General features: G+C 36.7%; 1 protein-coding gene across 1 annotated transcript in view; it reads right to left on the bottom strand.

The window, feature by feature from the left end:
• LOC114078773 (cyclin-dependent kinase 13-like) overlaps window positions 1-19567 on the bottom strand; it is an 81033-nt gene extending 61466 nt beyond the window's left edge. The window contains 4 exon segments of the mRNA XM_071609753.1: window positions 2429-2432; window positions 3750-4045; window positions 4047-4392; window positions 19494-19567. Of these exon segments, the coding sequence (XP_071465854.1) occupies window positions 2429-2432; window positions 3750-4045; window positions 4047-4392; window positions 19494-19567 (720 nt within the window).
• Window positions 19568-25307: the final 5740 nt, after the last annotated feature.

The following is a 25307-nucleotide window of genomic DNA, read 5'->3' as shown; positions in this document are numbered from 1 at the left end:
ATATCAAAATATAATAAAACAAAATCCAATTATTAAAAGGGACACAACTTTAAGAAAAATTCAGCAGAGGACAGTAACAAACAATTCACTGGAAATAATAACCAATAAATAAATATACCCCATTATCAATCAGGAAAATGCAAAATTCACTATCCATGTTGTTAAAATAATCCCACACATCTGATTATATAAATTGGTATACAGCATTATTAAGATACAATGTGGGCCAGGTGCAGTGGCACATGCCTGTAATACCAGCTTGGAGGCTGAAGCAGCACAATCCAAAGTTCAAAGCCAGACTCAACAACTTAAAGAAACCCTGTCTCAAAATATAAAATAAAAATGGGCTGGGGATGTGGCTCCTAGTTAAGTATCTGTGGGTTCAATCCCTGGTAGAAAACAAAAAACAAAGAACGAAGATACAACTTAGCAGTGCCTACCAATTTTTAAATGCATATACTTTAACATGCACCTATTCTATAAAATTACTATCACATAACTGTTAACATATAAAGATAGTTTATAATGATTATAGAAAAAATAAACAGTGAAAAGCATAATGCAGCCATTTCTTTCTTTTTTCTCCCTTTTCTCTTATTGGTACTAGGGAAATGAACACAGGCCCTAGCAGGTGTTAATAAACAAGTGCTATACCACTTAAGTACATCCCCAGCCCTTTTTATTTTATTATTCAGACAGGGTTTCACTAAGTTACCTACACTGGCCTAGAACTTGGCATCTTCCTTCTCTGCCTCCCTAGTAGCTGGGACTATAGATGTGTATGTGCCACACCTGACTTATGCATCCATTTCTATAGATAAGAATACTGGACCTGGACCTATCAAAACCAACATGGAAAGATCTAACACCCTAAATGCAAAAAGAAAAGAAAATGATATTACATGAAAACACACTGATAACAGTCTATCTTATATTGGACAAATAGTCTACTGTTTTGGAAGAGAAGTAGAATTCAAAGTTATCTGGCTAAGCAGCAAGAAAGCACTAAAAAATAATGAGGTCAGATGGACATGGTGGCACACTCCTGTAATCTCAGCAGCTTGGGAGGCTGAGACAGGAGGATCCTAAGTTCAAAGCCAGCCTCAGCAATGGTGAGGTACTAAGCAACTCAGTGAAACCTTCCCTCTAAATAAAATGCTAAGCAACTCAGTGAGACCTTCTCTCTAAATAAAATAAAAAATAGGGCTGGGGATGTGGCTCAGTGGTCAAGTGCCCCTAAATTCAATCCCCGGTATCCCAAAAAATAAAAAATGAGGTCATATATAAAGTATAAAAGAATCAGCTTAAAGGAGCTCCCACTGGCCAAATTTCAGATAATTCAAGCATCAGAAATTAACAGTGATGATGGGCATGGTGGGACATGTCTGTAATCCCAGTAACTCAGGAGGCTGAAGTAGAAGGATCACAAGTTCAAGGCCAGTCTCAACAAATCAGAAAGGCCCTACACAACTTAGTGTGACCCTGTCTCAAAAGAAAAAAGAAAAATGCCTGGGGATGTATTTCAGTGGTAAAGGGTCACTGGGTTCAATCCCCAGTACCAAAAATAAAAATAGTGACTTACAGTAACAGAGAATAAAATTCCACAAGACTAGAACGATTAAATCAGGTGGAGAGGCATTTATATTAGCTTTATTAACAGCTGGTATGAAGAGGAATGATAGAGTTAGAAAATCACTATCTGTATGGAGCCCCTACTATAGTTAACTGATTTAAGACAAATATCAATAATGGGTGTGAAATTGTTAGATGACAGGTTGTTAGAGAAAAAAAATACTCAAAACACTACAAAGGTATTATCCTACAGCTTACCTCTACTTGCAAAGGGGAAAATGTACCTTATATATGGGGAGATCTTAAGTTTGGTTATCACCTTAACCAAGTGACTGCATCACTATTACTAAAATAGACATGATTTTTTTCTTTTTCTTCTTTTTTTGGGAGGATGGGGGCAAAATTCTGGGGGGATTGAACCCAGGACTTGGTCAGTGTCAGGCAAGGACTCTACCACTGAACTATATACCTAGCCTCACATACAACATTTTGTTCCTCCTGTAGTAACAGTTTTATGTACATAAAATCACCTAAATATTCTGGCAAAAACAATAACAAAACGTTTATTCTTAATCCAATCAAGGCCTACCTAATCTCCAATTTATAAGAAATAGAAGGGCTCCAGAGGAACAAATTAAAAGACAGTAAGACAAATCCAGAAGATTCTTTGAAAAGTGGAGGGGTTGGGTGGGGGGGTTCCAGACAAATTTACATATGAATAGGTAGTAAATGCTGTTATGCCACTCTTAATTTTCTTAAGTAATTGATGGTAATATGATTGAAAAGGAGACTGGAATCATTCTTGAGAGACAAATGAAGTATTTAAGAGTAAAGTATCATGACAGCTACCACTTACCTTCCTACGGTACAGCAAAAAGTACTACACACACATACATCTCCTATATTAGTTCTCTTAATTAACTAGAGATAGAACATGAGCATATAAAGGAAAATGCTAACACTTGCTGATTATAGTTAGAGGTTATACAGATGTTAGTTTTATTATTATTTCAACTTTTTAAAATTTCTGAATATTTATAAAAAAAAAAGATGTAAGAGAGGAGGAGATAATTTACTTGGTCATCCAATAAAGTGAAATGTAACAATGTACTAAAGGAGTACAGATTTGCAAAATCGAAAGGTCACACAAAACACATAGTCTTTTGCTAATTTTTGTGAGACATAAACAAAAACAGGTTCACCAGGAATAGGAGAGGCATATTTAAAGAAAGCAAAAATAAGATACTTTCCCTAAGATATGCCTAACAAGATTATACAAACCATTCTCTTTTAAAATTTACATGGAGTAAGTAAATAAAGATTTCTTCTATCTTCAGGTTTCCTAAAGCACATTTTAACAGAAAAGATGGTTTCTTTAAAGATTTTTAAAACAAAATTTTTAAACACGAAATGACCGTTACTTTAAGGTACATGGGGGAGAAGAAATGGGGAGGCTGGCTGTGAGTGGTTCCTGCATTATAAAAGGATGAAGGAAGAGCAGGCAGGAGCCAACAATAGTTTCTCTCTTACAAACAGAGCTCTAGGTCTGTAATACAACATTGTTACAGTATTAGACAATATGCTCATTTTCACTTTCCTAGTTGTAAAATAATCTAACATAATCTGAGTTAGGAAAAGACGAAACTAAAAAGTAATAAATCCATAAAGAATGTGATAAATTAATAAGGCCACCAAAGAAAATTAGAAATAACTGAGATAAGGCTGAGGGTGTAAAGCTCTGTGGGAGAGTTCTTGCCTCACATGTACCAGACCCTGGGTTCAATTTCCCAGCACCACAAAACAAACAACAAAAAACAGAAACAAATAAATGAAAATACAATTATGAGATTCATATCATACAGGGAAGTGTCTCACAAAATGACCCAGTTATGATAGTTATCATAATGAATAACTAAGTCAAAGAGAATATTGGCATTTCTAATACTCATCTTAAGATATTGTATTATATCCCAAGACAGTGGCAATTTTTTCCAAACTTCTCAGCATAAACGATAATTCTGATATGTTATAAGCAAAGATGTACATAATAAAGAAAATTCATTCACTTAAGGCTTTTTAAACTAACTTTGGAGGTAGGGATTAAGGGAAGTTAAATCATTTCTTACCAAAGTGATATTTTTCCTTTTAACAGTTACTGTCAGTTTGTTTGCACTTACCTATCAGCATCTTTATCTTCAGGCAGCATAGGAGGCAAAGGTAATGGTGGTAATGTAGAAGTCACTAAAGACACATGTTGCTCCTTCTCTTTAGCTCCTATGCTTGGCGTAAGTGGTTTGGTTTTCTCTTTAAGAGATACTGGTTCCTCCTTTGTAGCAGCAGATTTACTCTCCTTCCCAACTACAACTGTTTTCTTGGTGGCTTTATCTACAATCAAGTTATTGTCTACCTTTGTTACCTGAAGAGGTGGCTTTGTTTTTGCCTTATCATTTTTTAAGGTTCCACCACTTGAAGGGAGAAGGTGCATGCTCAGTTTTAAGTTTCTTCACATCCTTCACATGGTTTGTCTGTGATACACTGGCACCAGTTTCTGTGTTCCCCTTGGTAGGTGTAGAAGTGTTTGAGGCTTTTGCAGCTTTGGCAGCTGCTTCAGCAGCCTTAGCTGCCTCTGCAGCTCTTGCTGCCTCTGCAGCTCGTGCTTTTTTATTCTTGTTCAATTCAGCTGCCAGGCTACTCTTCAGAGTTAGTGTGCTGGGAGAAATGCTAGAATGACGACTTCTGGATCTAGACAATCTGTGCCTGCTACGAGATCTTGAATGCCTAGATGAATATGGACTTCTGCTTCGGGATTTAGCAGATCGTCTTTTGGAAAATAATGAAGATTTAGTTAGTAACTGAAAAAGTTAGTCTAAAATTTACAAAGAGTGCTAACTTAAGTTTGTGAAATGAAATGAAGCTTATTTAATTTCAAAATTATAATATAGCTTTCCTGGAAGACCTTTTAAAAGTCAAAAAGTGGTTTATAGTTAAAATATGATCCAGTGACATTGGGGATGTGGCTCAGCGGTAGAGCACTTGCCTAGCATGTACAAGGTTCCAGGTTCAATCTCCAGCACCACCAAAATAAATAAATAAGAGTGTGTGTGTGTGTGTGTGTGTATATATATATATATATATATATATATATACATATGTATGAATGATCCAGTAACTATAATTTTCTTGAAAATAGATTGTTCCTTCTCTGGCCTATAAATGCTCAAAGGTAAAACTGGATTAAAGTATACCTTAGTAAGAAAAAGAAAAGACTGTAAAAATCAGGAGGAAAAAAATGACAAAGCATCACTGTTATCTCAGAAAACAGAAGTAAGCAATGAGGATATATCAATTTACCAGGAAAACAGTTTCTACATTTCCAAATACCCATTAAGTTCAGAAGTAAGTAGTATTCTGCCTATGTCAAAAACGAAAAAGACAAAAGCAACCATCAGGGAATAAATAAATAAATAAAATAGTTTCTGAAGATTAATTTCAGAAAGATAGTTACACACTGACTAAAATACGCATATGCATTATCACTTCAACCACATAAACACAAAATGGCACAAAATGTATACATTCAAAAATTATACAAAATGGCTTATATGCATGACTTCATACAGGAAATACAATGACAAAAAACCGTACAACCATTCTCAATCTGAAGTGCTATTGATAACCTTTTCATAAATAAATGGCAAAAAACTTATATGTATGTATAAAACGGAGTCTTCAAAGTGTTTGACAATTATTACTTTATTTTACCATAATACAATAAAAAACAGGGGCTGAGATTGTGGCTCAGGGGTAGAGTACTTGCCTAGTACATGTGAGGCTCTGGGTTTGATCCTCAGCACCACATTAAAAAAAAAAGAATAAACAAATAAAATTATTAAAAAAAAAAAAACGAACTAGGTAAGTGTTATACTCCAATTTCTCAGAAGAGAAAAGCCCAGACAGGTAAAGTAAGCATAACTCTCACAAAAAGCAATACCACAAATAAAAATATAGTCTCAACTAGAAATTTAGGTATCAGGCTCCAGACTATAAAATTATAAAAAACTAAATTCTGGAAACTACTTAATAATAATGGTATAATTCACTATCAAAAATTACTGGAAAATCCAAAAATTACTACAGATTTTAAAATATGAGGGCTGGAAATGTAGCTAAGAGACCACTTGTCTTAGCATCTGCAAGGCCCTGAGTTCAATCTCCAGCACCATAAAAAATATACCTATATGTATATATATGATGGAAACCACAATTCCAAAACAAATTAGCACAGCATCAAGTGAAATGAAGCTGAGTTTTCAAAGCTTTTCAAAGCCACACGTTATGAAAATAAAACAATTTAATATACTCACAAGACAAAAACTCTTGATACTATTTCTGCATGTTAGTTAATGGCCACATTAGCCTAATAAAGTACATACATTTAACAGAGGAGAAACTTAAGTGTAATATTGTTATCTGAAATCAGAGTCACATTCCTTAGTAGTTGTGTTGGTTATTATTTTATTACTATCTTATCTAGCAAATACTCTTCTTCCTTATTCTGTACCCAAGTACACTAACTCCAACAGATTCATTTGGGTTCCAGGGCTGTCTGACACTGGCAGAAGACCAGAAGGCAAAGAAAGGCTAGATTATTTCTTCCCAGCTCCCTCTCTTTTCTCCACAGTCCTCACCAGACTCCAACAGCACAGTATTTTTCTTGCCACTTCAAGGTTCCTTGTTACTAGCAAAAACATACCTTATAAATTCCCTTAATCCACACCACCTCTGCAGTTTCTTCATTAAAACCTCTTGAACCATCTAAATTGGATCCCATTTACTTCTAGAACCTTGACTGACCTTGTTGTACATCAGGTCTTAAAATCAGATTTTTAAACAAAATTAGGTAGGCCAACCCAATGAACATATTGCCATGAATACAGCTCTTACTGAAATTCTGTAAAAATTATAGGAATAAGGTAATTGAAATTTTGTAGAAATTATGGGGAGAGGGTAAGTAAATGAAGAAAAGAAACTATAGGGGCTGGGGTTGTGGCTCAGCAGTACAGCTCTTGCCTAGCACGTACGAGGTGCTGGCTTCGATCCTCAGCACCACATAAAAATAAATAAATAAAATAAAGGTATTGTGTCCAACTATAACTAAAAAATAAATATTAAAAAAAAGAAACTATAGGACTCCATAATTAAAATCAGACAAAGTAATTGGAAATTTCTGTGTATAGCTGACACTAATAATATTGTGGAAGGAGGTGTTAAAAAACATTCTGCATTATAATATGAAAACAAAATGATGATTAAGGTTAGGATAAACTCAAATGCAATTCAATTTCTCTCTCATCCTTTCAAAAATAAGTATGTGTGAAGGGCCAACTAGTGTTCAGCATTGAGACAGCACTTCAAACAAACCGGGTACTTTACATAAAACTTCATGTTAAGACTGTTTCAGATTAATGGGAACACTATCTTAGAAAATAATCCAACACTTGCTTATTATTAAGTATTCTTATAGCACCAATTTAAAATTACCAATAAACTTACAATTATTCATGCAAATGAGCAGAAATGCTTGGTTAAATGTGGAGTCATTAAGTTGGTTGCAAAATAACTTGGGTATCTTTATATGGAAACAAATGTTATAAAACATCTGGCCATATTTTTAATTTCCTCTCCCTTCAAACTCTGTTGATCTTAAAACAAGTCTGGTGTATGTCACATTTCTATCCCCTGATTAGATATTGGAGAGCAGTAGGAGAAAGCAAAGAGACCACTATCTCATCAAAGGTAACAGAACAAAAGGCTTAGAAAGCAACTTTTCTAAAATGAACTTTCCAACACTAGCAAAACTATCAGTTTCGTACAAACACAACAAATTATATTTAATGGAGATATTTATGGATGAATCCTGTCTAAGAAAAGACATACAAAAATAGGTCAAATCCCAACAAATTAATTCTTCTGGTTTATTGAAGTATTCTCTTACAAACAAGATCTGAATAAAAGAACTCAGTTAACTTAGAAATTTTCTATTCTGTAAAAAAGGGTATTCTGAATATGACATCTTTAATGGTACTTGAATGCTATACCAAATGATTTTAGATTCACCCTCCATTCCTCCCAAACTCCTCTATTTCTTTACAAAATTTCCTTATCTTATATCCTAAAAACTTTCATTCTCTCAGACATTGCAAACTTGCTAATAAATTCTAATAATATATTTACTGCTTAAAACAAACATGGTCTGGGAACATTAAATTAAGTATAAACACAAAACTCAAGTTTAGGTCATTATCTAATGTAATACTTAAGCCATACAAAGTTATGAAGGTGAGAGAGAAGTGTTCTTTAAAACTTTATTAACAAATTATACCATTATAATGTCTTACTAAAAGACTTGGAACAGGGTAGTAGTACACATCAAGTCTAACCTTTTATAAATAAGAGATTATTTTTAAAAAGTGATTCTAATATTTCTATTTTCTTGAATCCACAATGAACACATTAGTTGTTTCTTGATTGTTTTCAATGATTTTAAAAGGACCTCTTTAAAAAAGTTAGTCAGGTGTGGCAGCATACACCTGTCACCTCAGCTACTCTGAAGGCTCAAGCAAGAGGATTCCAAGTTCAAGGCCAGCCTCAGCACTTTAATGAGACTGTTTCAAAGTAAAAAATAAGTAGTTCAGTGATAAAAGTGCCAGAGACTCAATCTCCAGTAACACACACACACACACACACACACACACACACACAGAGTTAAGAAACTTCACTATTTTTATAAGAGTTTTTCCTAAATTCACACAACTCAAATAGAACCAGGATTAAGCTAATTAGTCTTCCTTAGAAAGAGAACATTGTATACTGCTCACTCAATTATATTAGGCTCTCCAAAAATCCAGGTCTTCTGAAAATTGTGCCTAATTAGCAAACACAAATTCTGGCAGCTTTATCCCCCACACCACCACTACCACCACCACTATCACAGCTCCTGTCATGCAAACTTTTCTCCACAGCTATGACCAGACTCCAAAAGGACTATATTTTTCTTACCCCTTTGGAGTTCCTTGTTACTAGTTTAAAAAAAAAAAAAATCCCCAGTGAGTTCCTTTGATCTACCCCCTTCTGTGGTTCCTTCATTAAGTCTCTTGAAATGTAAATTGGATTCATTTCTTTCTACAAACTTGACTCATCTAGCTGTACACCAGGACTTAAACCCAGATTTTTAAGTGCCTACATCCAAATTTTGAGCTTCCTAAGAGTTTTACTATAGTAATGTCCAAATCTTTATTATCTAAAATATTTGAGAACAGAGTCATCCAATAGACCTTTATGGGATAATAGACATGTTCTACACGTGTGATGTTCAATACAGTAGCCAGTATCTATATTATTTTTGAACCTAACGTTTCTATCTGCTTTTTTCACATTCTAAAAATTCTGTTATTGGCAAGACACGATGGTACAGGCCTATAATCCCAGCATCTCAGAAGGCTGAGGCAGGAGGATTGGAAATTAGAAAGATTGCCTTAGCAAGATCCTCAGCAACTTAGCAAGACCCTGTCTCAAAAAAATAAAATAACAAGGGCTGGGGAAGTAGTTCAGGGATAGAAAGCCCCTGTGTTCAATCCCCAGTACCAAAGTAAATTAATATTAATTAAAATTTTAAAACCCTGTTAACTTCCTAAATAGGGATGCAAATGCTTACTGAACTGAAAAGCACTGTTGCACTAAATATAAAGTGGTATTACTTTTTCAAAAATTCATCTCCTTCAAGCATCCCTTTCACTACCTTCTTAGTCAAAACTCTTTACATATTATATCTCTGCTCCATGTATTTTTACAGACACCATAACCAAACTAATCCATACTGTTCATTGATTATTACATGTCCCACATTCACTCACTTTCCTCCTCTCGCTAGCTATTCCAAACTTTCACAATTTTCTTCTAACTCACAACCTCTTTCCAAAACTATCAGGCATGACCTCCTGCATGCAAATTTTATATTTCCATCCACCTCATTTCAGAGAAGTGTTCCTCTACCTCCTAAAACTAACTCCTCTGTATTGCTATGGATCCCATATTCTGTAGAATAGTATTGTCCAAAGACCAGTAGCAGAGCTTGCCAGAAATCCTGTACCTCAGACCCCAGCTCAGACCTACTAAAATCACAACCATCATTTTAACAATATCCCCATTAAAGTTTGAAAGACAGTATGCTAGACTCCACTATGGCTGTAACTAGCTTACTTACTTGATCACTTCTAAATCTTTGCCGTTCAATTCTATTTTCCCCTCAAGAAATAAATAATCCAAGTCTTTAAGATCTTTAAAAACAGACATGGGATGGGGGAGTAAGTGATGATACTTGCTGTTGTATTTTTCTCAATCCTTCCAGTTACAGAAAAATTCTCATTTCCTATAAACTTCTCAAAAAAATACAATCTGGGTTATATCCTCACTGAAATCTTACTTACTATATTCTTTCTCTCACAACAATTTATTTTATAATTATATATTATAACTTAAATGATCACCTTAATATTGCTGAATAACCTATCATCCTCCTCACTCCCAACTGTCACACATGTACCTTCAGCATAATATAGCTAAAACTATTAGATATCCTCTTCAAATCCACCTTCTTTCTCCTTAAATATATTCTATTCTTCGCAATGGCACACAACAAAGGAGCAGAAACATGGAAGTTATTCTATATTCCACATGGTCCCCTTTCTTCCCTTCTTCCACACCCAATTGGTCTCCAAGTCCTACCAACTCTACATTTTAAACATCTCTCCAATTTTCAAGACAGTTTATTCTAAAACTACTATTCCACATCTGCTCTACATCAACATTCACTTGGTCCAGTGCAATAGTTTCTTTACCATCTTCCTTCTCAAATCTACACCCTTTCTAATTGACTCCATCCTGCCACCTAAATAATCTTTTAATTACCACTCTAATAAAACTTTAAATTTTTTTTCCTACAAAATCTCTTTCTAGCCAAGGCATACACATAAAAGTCCTTGTCCAGTCAAGCTAAAACATATAAAATGCCAGGCTTATAACATCTCACACTTCTCTCTCCACCTCATTTATCTGCTAAATAAAGGAATTTTTTTAATCTTGACATAGTGTCTACCATCTCTATGAGTCTTCCCTTAATGTAAGGCAGCTAGAAATGTTCCTTGTTCCATGAACCTATGACACTTGGCTCAAATCTCATTGGAAAAAACATAATTAAATAAACTATCTTCCCCAATATAACCGAGATTAATTTTAATGTTCCTAGACTTGGCCTAGCACAAACTTCATAATTGCAGGTGCTCAATATTTGCACCAGTAAATACACTGTTAATGGTATTCCTATTGAATGGAATTCACCTCCTTAGCCTACCAACAAGGTGTTGCATGGTCTATCTAGTCCTAATCTCACTTTCTCTATCAAGTACTAGATTTGCCCAACAGTTCCATGTCTTTACTTCCATAGATTTGCCCAACTGTACCATTTTTCCTCTATCTTCTACTGAAATCTTACCCATCTTTTAATGACTAGAGCAACAGTCCTTCCTTCTTCAAAAAGCCTTACCAAGCAGTGTGAGACACCGCATTTGATTCTCAGGACCACATATAAATGAAGGTCTATTAATAACTAAAAAAACATGTATATATATAAAACAAACAAAAAAAAGCCTTACCACTAGCTCCAAGCAAGAAGCACACGCTCTTTTCTTTGAATCTCATAGCACTTTACCTTTTTTTTTGAGGGGATGGGAGGTGGTACTGAAGATCGAACCCAAGCGCACTCTGAGCTACATACCCAGCACTTTCTATTTTTTGTTCTGAGACAGGATCTCATTAAATTGCCCAGGCTGGTCTTGAACCTGCTGTTCGGCACTCTGAGCTCCCTGAGGAACTGGGATTATAGGCATGTACCCCTGCACCTGGCTTTTTCTGCACTCTTTGTTATGGCCAGGTATACTCCTAACTTTGTATTTTAGATATTTTTCACATTCTTAGAGGAACAGAATCTGTCTCATTTACTTTTATATCACTCCACCAGCCAATAGCTTAATGCCAAACGGACGGCTTTTTTTTTTTTTTTAATAAACAAATATACACACTGAACCTGACAGTCTATGAAACACATTTATGAGAATATTTAATTTGCCTTACTCTTCACAGCAGCCAAACTTCAGAGAAAGATGATGGCAGAACTAAAATAAAGAGATTAAGAAATTTCTTTAGAGGTTACAAACCATGAACAGAAAGAGCCTAAGTCTTCCAATTCAAAGGATGCAACTATTTATTGCCATCACACCATCCTATTTCTCCTCCATTTATTTCTTACATATCTTTTACAGCTCAAGTTAAATTCTGACCTCCTCCATAACCTCCACATTTGTTAAAATTATATTAGCATTTATCACAGATTGTCTTCTATTTCATCTCTTTATCTTTTAACATAAACTAGATTATGCCACACCTTTGCCAAAAATTCTCCAATCATTATTACTGCAACTAGAATAAAAACCAAACTGTATACTATGACTCACAAGACTTAAATTGCCTCTCATCTTTATTACACCCTCTTTCACTCACTAGTCTCCAGGCACCCTGACCCTCTTTTTGATTCTTTGAAAAAACAAGCTTCTTTCTGAGTTGGTGCCTTAGAACAAATTGTTTTTTTTCCCTGGAATTTTTTTTCCCCTTGTGCCAGAGATTGAACCCAAGGACACTTAGCCACTGAGCCACATTTCCAGCCCTTTTTATTTTTTGAGGCACTAAGTTGCTTAGGGCCTCTCTAAGTCGCTGAGACTGGATCCTCCTGCATCAGCCTTCTAAATCACTGGGATTACAGGCAGGGGCTGCTACTCCTGGCTATTGGAATGTTTAAATCATCACATGACAGGCTCTTTTTTAATCATTCCAACATTAATGCATACATTATTCATTACTAAACATTGTCCATAGGTTTCTTCAGGGCACAGAATATAAGGACACCAATATGGCAAATCATTACACACTGACTAGAAAATAGGAGCTTTCTTCTATTCCAAGCCCCTAGGATAATAGTGGATAGTTATATGCTTAAATACGAGGTCAACAAAGGCACTTAAAAAAAAAAATCTTTCCTGACATAAAAACCTAGATTCCCCCCCCCCCTGCACCCCCAGCATTGGAGATTGAACCTAGGAGTGTTTTACTCAGCTCCTTTTATTTTTTTATTTTGAGACAGTGTCTCACTAAGTTATTAAGGCTGGCTTCAAACTGGCAAACCTCCTGCCTCAGCCTCCTGAATAGTTGGGATTATAAACATATGCTGTTGCACCAGGCTCGTGGCCATTATTCTTCATTAAAAAAAAAAAAAAAATTTAAACCCAATGATAAGTATTTTGTGTAGAAAGTCTAAATTTCCCTCCACAATCAGGAATAAAACAAAGTCCATTCCTGCCACTTCTACATCATACTTGAGGTTCTAACCATTGCAACAGGCAAGAAAAATAAATAAATGGAATCCAGATTGGGGGGGAAAAATAGAAGTATTTTCACATGATAAATTTTGTATGTAGAAAAATCCTAAGGAATCCACTAAAAAAAGAAGAAGAAGAAGAAGTAATAAATGAGTCAGCAAAGTATCAGAATACACAGTCAATATAGGAGGGTACACAATTTTAAGTCTACATGCTGACAATGACAACCAAAATGAAACAATCCCCATTACCATAGCCTTATTTACAAAAAAAAAAAAAAGTTGGGTATGGTCAGGCATAGTGACTCACTGCTATAATACCTTCAGCTCAGGAGGCTGAGGCTAGATCAGATCACAAGTTCAAAACCAGCCTCATCAACTTAGTAATGCCCTAAACAATTTAGCAATACCCTGTCTCAAAATTAAAAAAAAGGGGGGGGGGTTGGAGATGTGTCAGTGATTAAGCTCCCCTGGGTTCAATCTGTGGTACCTAATGGTAATAATAATAATAATAATAACAACAAGAAGAAGAATAAGAAGGAGAAGGAGAAGAAGTAGTAGTAGTAGTAGTAGTAGTGTGGTGGTGAATGCCTGTACTCTTAACTACTAGGGAGGCTGAGGCAGAGGATTTCATGTGTGAGGCCAGTCTCAGAAACTTAGTGAGACCCTTTCTCAAAAAAAAAAAAACAAGGACTAGAGGTATAAATCAGTGGTAAAGGGCCACTAGGCTCAATCCCCAATATGGGGTAGGGGTTGACAGACAATAGCCTTAAAAAGAAAAAAATACCTAAGGATTTAATAAAAGAAGTGCAAAACTTATACCCTGAAAACCACAAACACACTGAAAGACATTACAAAAAGTCTAAGGGAGGGGCTGGGGATGTGGCTCAAGTGGCAGTGCGCTCCCCTGGCATGGGTGCGGCCCGGGTTCGATCCTCAGCACCACATACAAGCAAGGATGTTGTGTCTGCCGAAAACTAAAATGTAAATAAAATATTAAAAAAAAAAGTCTAAGGGAAAGACATTCCATGTTCACATATTAGATGTTAATAAATAACAATGTTAAAATGACAATACTCCTCAAATTGATTTAAATTCAATGTACTCTCTCTCTTTTTTTTTTTTTTTTTTGGTACCAGGGATTGAACTCAGGGGCACTCAACCACTGAGTCACATCCACAGTCCTATTCTGTATTTTCTTTGTAGACAGGGTCTCACTGAGTTGCTTAGTGTTTCGCCTTTGCTGAGGTTGGCTTTGAACTTGAGATCCTCCTGCCTCACTCTCTTGAGCCATTGGGATTACAGGCGTGTGACACTGTTCCCCGTTCAAAGTACTCTTGTATCTATAAACCAACTGCTTTTTTAAAATTTTTTAGCACCAACTGTCAAGTTGATACTAAAACTGTGGAAATCCAAAAAACCCAAATAGTCAAAATAATCTTTTCGGAAAACTCACTTCCTAATTTCAAAACTTAATGCAAAGTTAAATAAGACTATGAGGTACTAGCATGAGAATGATTAAAATAATAAATCAATGGATTAGAACTTAGAATCCAGAAATAAACCCTCAGTTTATGGTCAGGCGATTTTTTTTAATGTGTCAATATTCCTTTATTTATTTTTTAGTTGCAGATGGACACAATACCTTTATTTCATTTATTTATTTTTATGTGATGCTGAGGATCAAACCCAGTGCCTCACACACGCTAGGCAAGCGCTCTACCACTAAGCTATAGCCCCAGCCTGGTCAGTTGATTTTTGACAAGAATGCCAAAACAGCTGAATGGGAAAAAAATCTTTTCAACAAGTGGTAATGGTACAATTAAATGTCCACATGCAAAGGAATGAAAGTAGATTTCTTTCTCCTACAAAAACTCAAAATGGGTGGTAAGGGTTGCGGCTCAATGGTGGGTTCGATCCTCAGCACCACATAAAATAAATAAAGGTATTGCATTTATCTACAACTAAAAAAAAAGTATTAAAAATTTTTTTAAAAACTCAAAATGAATTAAAGGGCTAAAACTTTTAGAAAAAAATATAGAAATAAATCTTTGTAACCATGGATTCAACAAAACTTTCTTAGATATGACACCAAAAAAATAATAAAAGAAATAATAAACTAGGCTTCATCAGGTTAAAAAACTTTAATGGACACATCAACAGTGATAGAATGAAAAAATATTGGCAAACTATATATTTGGTAAGGGACTTATATCTAATACATGTAAAAAAAAAAAAAAAAAGACCTCCAAGACTCAGCAATAAGAACACAATCAAATTTTTAAATGGGAAAAGGATTTGAATAGACATTTCTCAAAAAAAAGATAAAACAAGTGGCCAAAACACATGAGAGGATGCTCAACTTCACTAGTCATTAAACAAATGCAAATCAAATAATAATAATGAGATACCATTTCGAAAAGGGTTTTTTTTTATCTTATTTATTTATGGGGTTCTTTTTTTTTTTTGAACTGGGGGTTGAACCCCAGGGCTTTGCAAAATGAGATACTATTTCCAACACCACTTTTGTGGTAGATGTAGAGAAAGGGGAATACTTATTTATTGCTGATGTGAATATAAAAATGATGCAGCCACTTTGGAAAACAGTGTGGCAGTTCTTCAAAATGTTAAATTACCATATGACAGAACAACCCTATGAAAATCTCTCAGAGAAATAAAAACATGCACACACTCATGTGAAGATTATACACAAATACTCACAGGAGCATAAATCATTATATCCAAAAAGCTAACAACCCAAATGTCTATCAACTGACAAAAAAATGTGCTATTATCCATACAGAAAAATCTTATTAAGCCATAAAAAGGTATAGCTTACTGATACATGCTCAACACAGATGAGCCTTGAAAACATGTTTAAGTTAAAGAAGCCAGTCACAGAAGACCATGCACTGAATGATTCTATTTATTTATTTTTTTTTTAATTTTTTATTGTTGGCTGTTCAAAACATTACATAGTTCTTGATATATCATATTTCACAATTTGATTCAAGTGGGTTATGAGCTCCCATTTTTACCCCATATACAGATTGCAGAACCACATCAGTTACACATCCATTGATTTACATATTGCCATACTAGTGTCTGTTGTATTCTGCTGCCTTTCCTATCCTCTACTATCACCCCTCCCCTCCCCTCCCCTCCCCTCTTCTCTCTCTGCCCCCTCTACTGACATTCGTTTGTCCCCCTTGTATTATTTTTCCCCTTCCCCTCACTTCCTCTTGTATGAACTTTTGTATAACTCTGAGGGTCTCCTTCCGTTTCCATGCATTTTCCCTTCTCTCTCCCTTTCCCTCCCACCTCTCATCCCTGTTTAATGTTAATCTTCTTCTCATGCTCTTCGACCCTACTCTGTTCTTAGTTACTCTCCTTATATCAAAGAAGACATTTGGCATTTGTTTTTTAGGGATTGGCTAGCTTCACTTAGCATAATCTGCTCTAATGCCATCCATTTCCCTGTAAATTCTATGATTTTGTCATTTTTTAATGCAGAGTAATACTCCATTGTGTATAAATGCCACATTTTTTTTATCCATTCATCCATTGAAGGGCATCTAGGTTGGTTCCACAGTCTAGCTATTGTGAATTGTGCTGCTATGAACATCGATGTAGCAGTGTCCCTGTAGCATGCTCTTTTTAGGTCTTTAGGGAATAGACCGAGAAGGGGAATAGCTGGGTCAAATGGTGGCTCCATTCCCAGCTTTCCAAGAAATGAATGATTCTATTTAAATGATATGTCCAAAATCCATAAAGACATAAAATAGATTGACGGTGGCCAGGTGTTAGAAGAGGTGGGAATAGGGAGTTTATAACTGGAGTTTCTTTTTGGGGTAATTAAAATGCTCTAATATTAATGGTGATGGATGCAAAACTGTGAATATACTAAAAACCAATGAACTGTACAATTTATAAGAGCAACTGGCAACTAAGTAAGTGATGCACAGCTATGGTCCCAAGAACTTGAGAGGTTGACGGGAGATTCACTAGAAGTTCATGACTAGCCAAGGCAAGACAGTAAGAGATTAATAGTCTCAAAACTAATAATAATAAAAATTAAATTAATAAGAATAAACTGTATAGTATATGAATCACATATACTATGTTATTTTTAAAACTAGAAAAAAAATTTAAAAAGAAATATTTCATGTTGATTCTAAAAGTTTACTTCCTTCTGCCACATTAAAAGCAACTGGCTGACTTTCTGCAGATTAGCTCAAACAAACAAGTTCTGGTCAACTGAGCATAAACTGTTTCATGTTTAAATGAACCATGCCTTGAGATATATTTCTGAAAGTGAGAAAAAGGAAAGTTGGTAAGAAGAATAACAGGGGATGGGCACAGTGGTGCACACCCTATAATCCCAGTGGCTCCACAGGCTGAGGCAGGAGGATCTCAAGTTCAAAGCCAATCCAGCAACTTAGTGAGGGCCAAAGCGATTCAGTGAGAACCTATCTCTAATGAAAATACAAAAAAGGTCTGGGTATGTGGCTCAGTGATTAAGTACCCCTGAAATCAATCCCCAGTACCCCCCAAAAAAATAGTAGTAGTAGCAGGGGACTCTACTTGGAGGACTCCACATTCCACACTTGATTTGTACAAAGTCACATACTTGGTCCCTCTCTAGTCACTGAGAGTTTTTTCATGGTCTAGCACTAAACCTTAATATTAACAGGCTTAAAAAAACCTTTGGCACTGGATATTTTCTTATCCTAATAAAGTTAACATCACTTGCTGAGTACCTACTGAAACCTACAATACTAGGTGTTTAAGAGATATTAAGATTACAAAAGAAGCTCATAGTATTTACAATCAAGTTGCTGAAGCAAAAACGAGACTAGAAATTCTCATCAAACTATGCAAAGCCAGACACTGAACAAGTTGAAGTAGCGAAAGGAAAAAATGTTGATTCAGGTTTCCATTTCCAGCAAAAGCATCTTTCAAAATACATACATACTTTCAGACATACAAAACAGCAGACTTGCATAATAAGAAGCTCATTCCTCTGGCCAGAAGAAAAGGACACTATATGTAAACTGGAATCTACACAAAGGAACAAAAAGCATCTGAAAAGGTAAATAAGTAAATAGTGACTCCATATTTTTAAATTTCATATTTATATAACATGAATGTCCCTGCATCATGGGTTCCCAAAGAGTAGCCAGGCAAGTCCATGCACCAGATCAAAAGGGCAACCTTTGAGGTACATGTGTGGGTAAGGGGCTCCCCACACTTGCTCTCCGGTCTCTGTACAGAAAAGTATGGGCAACCTGGGTTTGCATTGGCTGTGTTGGAAAGGGATCCACACAGGGCTTGGCTCTGAGGCCCCAACCACTACTCTGTTCCTTTGGTGCCCAGAATCAAATGCACCACAATATGTTCTTTCTACAGGGTAAACCCCAGAGTTGAGTCCTCTGCTGGAAATCACACAGGGTAGAAATTGGGGTTTTCCCAGCCATCATTTATAACAGCTCTCCATAAAACAGGAGCCCTCCTGACTGGCCCAAAGACCACTCCCTTTTTTCCTTGAAGCTACTCCTCACAAACATCTGGCTGCAGGTATCTATACCTAGAGATGGTGAGGAGGCTGACACCTCTAACATCCTGTGCCCCTCATCTGCCAAGATGGCTGGTGGGCTTGACAATATTGGAACTCCAGGAGGACTAGAAGTTTTGTTTGCATTGATTCCTAAATAATAGGCCAAATGATGGCCCATGGTGGTGCTACACATACATTTGAGTGATGACTGAGCCAAACCACCTACTGCCTAGCTATTCAGGGCCAGGACCCTATTCGTTTCTCCCCAAGTGTCCCTATTCTGGCTACATGCATGTTGGAATGCTCCCAGATGCAATCCACAGACTCCTTCCTAAATGTGGAAATTGTTTTTCCTGAAGCCTCAGAGTAGTGAGGCCTGAGGCAGAGAACTTTCTCACAGGGAGGGGACATGCCCACAGGGTAAGGCCAGAGCTATAGGCTGCCTATACTTACACAGAACCAGGCCTGAGGCAGACACTCTTTGGGCTCATCCTACTCAGTTTTCTAAACATTTCTAAACTTATTATTTATCTACCTGTCCTCAGACTGGATTGTACTCTCAATGAAACCATGTGAGTAAGTGCTCAATTTGCATCTGCAAAGGGAGGGGAGCCTCAGTGGTGCTCAGTTCATCCACCACATGATGCCACCCCTAACACACACACACACAGACCAGGCTGACCCAAAATGTCTACACCATGCAAGATCTCTAGCTGACAGCTCACAAGATGCAAACATGGCTGCAAAGGGGTGCCAGGCTGAGCAATGGTGGGGGGTGACAAGACAAGGGCAAATCTCACACACACATACACACACACACACACAAATCATAGCCTTATTTATTCATATATACTCATGCATTACACAAAACAGACTCACAAAAACAGTTCACACCGATTCACATGCAATGTCTGGAAATGCACTTGGACGTCTGCAGACAGATGCACATACATTCTCATACTCACTGCAGCCCAAACTCCACACATATGCACACCACACACACACACACAGCCATGTGTGCACCCATGCACACTCAGTCCAGACCTGCAGATGCCATCCTTAGCCCCGACACTATAAATGTTCCGCACCTCTACAGGGACCTCAGAGGTGACTAGCTATAAATCCAGAGGCTGGACTAATCTCCACCATGGCCCAAGGGACAGTAAATGGGCAGCAGGGCAGCAGAAGTCTGTTTGTCATTCTCCTGTTTAAGGTGGTTAAGATGATGGGACCCTGCCTGCCAAAGGAGCAGTCCACATACCTGAGACCCCCCAAGAAGTGGCCTCTGTCTCCTGGTGGTGGTGGCTCTGGGTACTGCGAATGTGTGAGTGCAGGAGGGAGTCTTTTTGTCCCCAAACTGAACCTCTCCTTTGCTGAACACTAGGCCCTCTTTGGCAGGCCCACTCAACATGGACCTCCCCAAACAGGCCTACCTGTCCCCAGGAGATTGTCTCTCCTTTAAGACACCCTCACTGAGACCCACACAACTGTTCCTGCACAACAGGGGGTCCCAACCAGACACCTCAAGGTATGCCCCCAACCTGGAGGATCTTCACACTGCATCCACCCCTGCACACAGCTTAAAGACACCACAGGTACCCCATACCTCCAGCCCCAGAACCCTAAACTCATGGGTCACCCCTCCAGCCCTCCAGAGGTAGATGCTCATCCTGGGCGAGCCTGCCTACAATGTGGCAGCTCCTGTCACCAGGGAGCACCCCTCCAAGAACCATTGCCCCCCACCCAAGTTGGCTGTGCCTTCCCAGATGTGCATCCTGCACCTACGTTCTTCCTCAAGGTCAGCAGCAGCTTCAATACTCTGCAGCAGCTTCTGCCTTATGCCAGGTCTTCATCTCTAGGGGACAAGCCGGTGGGCATGGGTGACCACATGGTAGGAGCATCCAGGGCTGTCCACTCCCCAGCCCACCTGGACCTTCCTTACCTGAGGGAGCAGCAGCCATGGCTCTCACAGCGTCCTCTGAACAGAAAGGGATGGGGGACCCTTGGGAATATGTGCCTGGTAAGGGCAGTGTGTTTGGTGTGCTACAACTCAGGTGGGCATGGGTAGAGCCAGGGACTGCCAAGTTCTGAACTCAGAGCCAGGTGCCTCCCACTACAGTTGGACCATTCACTAGGAGGGCACCATCACCTAAGATCAGCTTGGAAAGTGTTGGAAAATTTTCCTGGAGACAAAAGCCTTCCTCAGGATCTGAGGATCTCCTCACCTGATCCACGCTGCCCTCACATGGACTCATACCAGCATCACAGAGCAATGGTGCAGTAGCTTAACCACAAGAGGCCTCTGCTTCCTGCAGTGTCACTTCAGCGCCCTCTACTGAGGAAGCCGACATCATGCACTGTGTAAATGGGAAATGGTGTAAAAGCCAGGCTATGGTGGAGGAGCAAACACTGAAGGAAGGAAGGAAATAAAATCGGAGCCAATATCAATGAACTTGACAACAAACATAACAACACTAAGAACCAATGAAACAGTGGTTTCTTTAAAAAGGTAAACAAGATTGATAAGCCCCCATGCTAAAATAACCAAGAGAAAAGCCAAGTTTATAAAATTAGAGATCAAAAAGGTGAAATCACCATAGATATCACAGAAATCCAGTGGATCATTAGAGACTATTTTGAAAACTTGTACTCCAATACATTGGAAAACCTAGAAGAAATGAATACATTTCTAGATAAATAGGATCTACCAAAACTGAATCCAGAGCAAAAGAAAACCCAAACATACCAATGACTTCTAATGAGATAGAAGGCTTTTCATTACTGTCTCTAACAAAGAAAAGCTCAGGGCTGGATGGACTCCCAGCTGAGGTCTACTAAAAATCTTTGAAGAAGAAGTGATGCCAAAACTCCTCAGATTACCCCATGAAATACAAAGGGATGGAACACATTCCAAATTTATAAAGCCAGCATCGCACACATACCCAAACCAGATAAGGACACATCAAGGAAAACAAACCTACACATCAACATCCCCAAAGAACTTAGATGCACAAATATTGGATGTACGTTTTCTCTGATATGCAAAAAATAAAGAACAAAAAGGAAAAGAAATGTGGGAAAGATGAGTAGAGAAAAGGGAACAAGCGGTAGGGGTAGCGTATCTGAGCCATATTGCATCAGTAAAAATATGGGGAAAATGATAAAGATTTCTAGGAAATCTTGATACTAACCCCAACAACTTAAGCAACCAGTCATTAAGGGAATGGATCAGCTCTCAAAAACTGAGAGGTATCACATTTCACAAGGAGGAATTTAATTCTATACTATTTGTTGTGGTTTTTCTGAATATCTTGCAGCACTGTTGTCCCTAATTACCTGCATTATAGTCTTTTATATTTAGTTGACTTTTTTCTTCCTTAGTGAAGTATTTAAATTCTTGTATCATTTTCTTTTATGTATATTCTGTATTTTCTTTTCAGTTACCATGGGGATTACATTTAAACTTCCTAAAGTCATACACTCTAATTTGGATTTATAACAACTTCAATAACATACGAAAAACACTGCTCCTGTACTTCTCTGTTGCAACTCTTTTCATGTTGATATCATAAAATTACATCTTCATTCATTGTGTTTCCAAAAACACAAACTAATATTTTTAAAATGCATTGCCTTTAAATTATGTCTTATCTTCAAAGAAAGTGAAGTTACAAATCAAATTTGCAATAATAAAAACTTTAGAACAATAATTACTTACGACTCATAGTTACTATGATTTCCAGCATTTTATATTTAGTAATTGGAACATTTCAAATTACATATGGTCCATGTTCCATCATGGACCATATCTATTTGGTAGAACTACACCTAACTTATAAATCTTAATTTTCTTTACCATGTTCATCAAATCTTTATAGAAATCTCATAAAACATCAATCAGTATAAATGTAAAAAGTATCTATACCTTAAGCATACCGTATTCAAACTGTGGATAACCAAATATAAAGAAAAATAAATTGAAAGAAGTTCTATTTTAAAAAAACATCTTAGCTCTTTAGGAGCAAGCATAGAATTTATCAGACATTGCTAAGAAACCTTACAAATAAAAAAACGCAGCAAAATATTTAAAGCATTGAAATATAAAAACCACCCACTTAAAAATTCTGTATTCAGTAAAATTATCCTTCAAATGTGAAGCAGAGATCAAGACTTTCTCAACAAAAATTGAGGTATTCTTTGACAGTATACCTGCCCTGCAAGAAGTATTAAAATGAATGCCTCAGAGGAAAAGAAAATAACACAGCTCAGAAAACAGATCTACATAAAGACATGATGAGTATTAGACAAAGAATAAGTGAAAGAAAAATGCAAAAACAATTTTTTTCTTATTTTTAATTAGTCTGACATCATTGTGCTAATACTAATTAGCTGTATTTAATTCGCATCTATACAATTGTACATTTTGCTCTCCAGCCCACATGAAACACCAGCCAAATCAAACCACATTCTGGACCATAAAATACACCTTAAGAAACATACAAGTAGAAATCCCAATGCCTAATCTCAGATCACAATGAATAAACTAGAAACTGTCAATAGGAAGATAGTGGAAAGCCCTGAATATTGGAAGGGTTAAAAAAAAAAAAAAAAAAAGACTTCTAAAGTGACATATGAGACAAATAAGAAATCTCAAAGAGAAATTTAAAAGCATTTCAAAATAAGTAAAAATCAAATTATAAGTTATAAAAATTTGTGGGGAACATTAAATAAGCAGGAAATTGATAATGTTGAATGCATTTATTAAAGAAGAAAGATCTGAAATCAATAACCTAAGCTTCTCCCTTAGGAAACTAGAAAAAGGAAAGCAGACTAAATCTTAAATAAACAGAAAAAAAAGAAATAATTAAAATTAGAGCAGAACTCAATGAAATTGAGAACAGAATACCAAAAGAGAAAATCAATGAAAAAAAAGATGGTCTTTTGAAAAGATAAAATTGGTAAGACTCTAATCAAGGTAGCTAAAAGGGGGAAGAGAGAGAGAGAGGGAGAGGGAGGGAGGGAGGGGGAGAGGGAGAGAGGGAGGGAGGGAGGGAGGGGGAGAGAAGAAAAGGAATCATAAATTACTAATATTGGAAATGAAAAAGAGGCCATTCCTAAATATTCTCTCAATGTTAGAAGGATAATAAAGTAATATTATGAATAGTTATGTAATCAGAAATTTGAAAACCTAGATGAATTGGAATAATTTCTTGAAAGACAAAATCTACCAAAATGCCTACTACAAAAATAAGTAGATGATCTGAATGGTTACAAAAATAAGTAGATGATCTGAATGGTACTGTATATATTAAAGAAACTGAATGAATACCAACAAAGGATTATTGTATTTTAAAGTTAAAAACAATATATTTCTCCATTTTTCCCATGTCTAACCCCTCTCCGCTATGGATCAGCATCCACTTATCAGAATATTCTGCCTTTGGTTTTTAGGGATTGACTTATTTCATTTAGCATGATATTGTCCAACTCCATCCATTTACATGCAAATGCCATAATTTTATTCTCTTTTAATGCTGAGTAACTTAAATTGTGGAGGCTGGGGACATTGCTCAGTCTTTGAATGAAAGAAGTAGAAATGATACTTCATCACTTTCTATGGGAACACACAATAGAGGCCAAGATCCTGGAAAGTAAGAAACTGCATAGACATCTACCTTTCTCAGAGGTGCCACAAGATAATTTTATCTTTGAAATTATCAAATCTTGGTCAGAATGGCATATCCCATTCATGAGAACCTTATGTGATAATTCAATCAAGTATATGAAAAAAAATTCCTTCATGTTCTCAGAATAATAAACTAAATATGAGGTAAAGGAAAATGCAAAAGACATGGAAAGGAAATGATGAAATGAATAGATGAAACAAGGAGGAAAATATTAAAATTATTTCTAGCAAAATTAGTTATTACATTAATTATTCAATGACTATTTAAGTTCAAAGCCAAATAAGATATAGTTTCACTTGTGAGGAAAAATCCTGATAAAACTAGATTTAAAATATTTGGACTAAATTTTAATCTTATGATGAAAAACCTGTTATGTGTATAAGCACATGTAAATCAAGACCTGACAGGTTACATTTTTCAGGGCTTCTTTTTGTCTTCCCTGCATATTTTTTCCTGGTTCCTCCTGAACTTAGTACTAGCTACCCTACGTTTTCTTACATCAGGATCCGCAAGCCTAACTTTCAGATACCTCAACCATAGATATACTGGGTTTTGAGAAAAAACAATTTTCACACGAAATACAGAAACATCTTTTAGGTTTGTCAATAACCAGAACAACTACACAAAGCAAAAACTCACTATAAGAACGTTCAAGACTTGGGGTGGGGGGGGCTTGGGTTGTGGCTCAGCTGTAGAGCGCTCACCTGGCACGTGCTAGGCCCTGGGTTCCATCTTAAGCACCACATGAAAATAAATAAATAAAATAAAGGTATTTTGTGCAGAGCAGCACACCCCAGCAACTCACCCTCGACGTCTTTTTCTTTTAAAGGTCTTCTCCCACAAACACGAAGAATGGAATCCTCAGGCCAGATGAAGCAAGTATTTGTTGAAGATCAGTGAAGACGACTCGCAGTTCAACACACTGCATGAGAATGGGTCTTCTCTTTCGCCATCGTCTTCCCTTTAGCGGTCGTTGTCATCTTCCCTTTCGCCATCGTCTTCTGCC

The sequence above is a fragment of the Marmota flaviventris genome, chromosome 1, assembly GCF_047511675.1.
Source record: "Marmota flaviventris isolate mMarFla1 chromosome 1, mMarFla1.hap1, whole genome shotgun sequence".
NCBI classification, from domain to species: domain Eukaryota; kingdom Metazoa; phylum Chordata; class Mammalia; order Rodentia; family Sciuridae; genus Marmota; species Marmota flaviventris.
The sequence above is the reverse complement of the archived record's forward strand: the minus strand, read 5'-3'. Positions and strand labels throughout refer to the sequence as shown.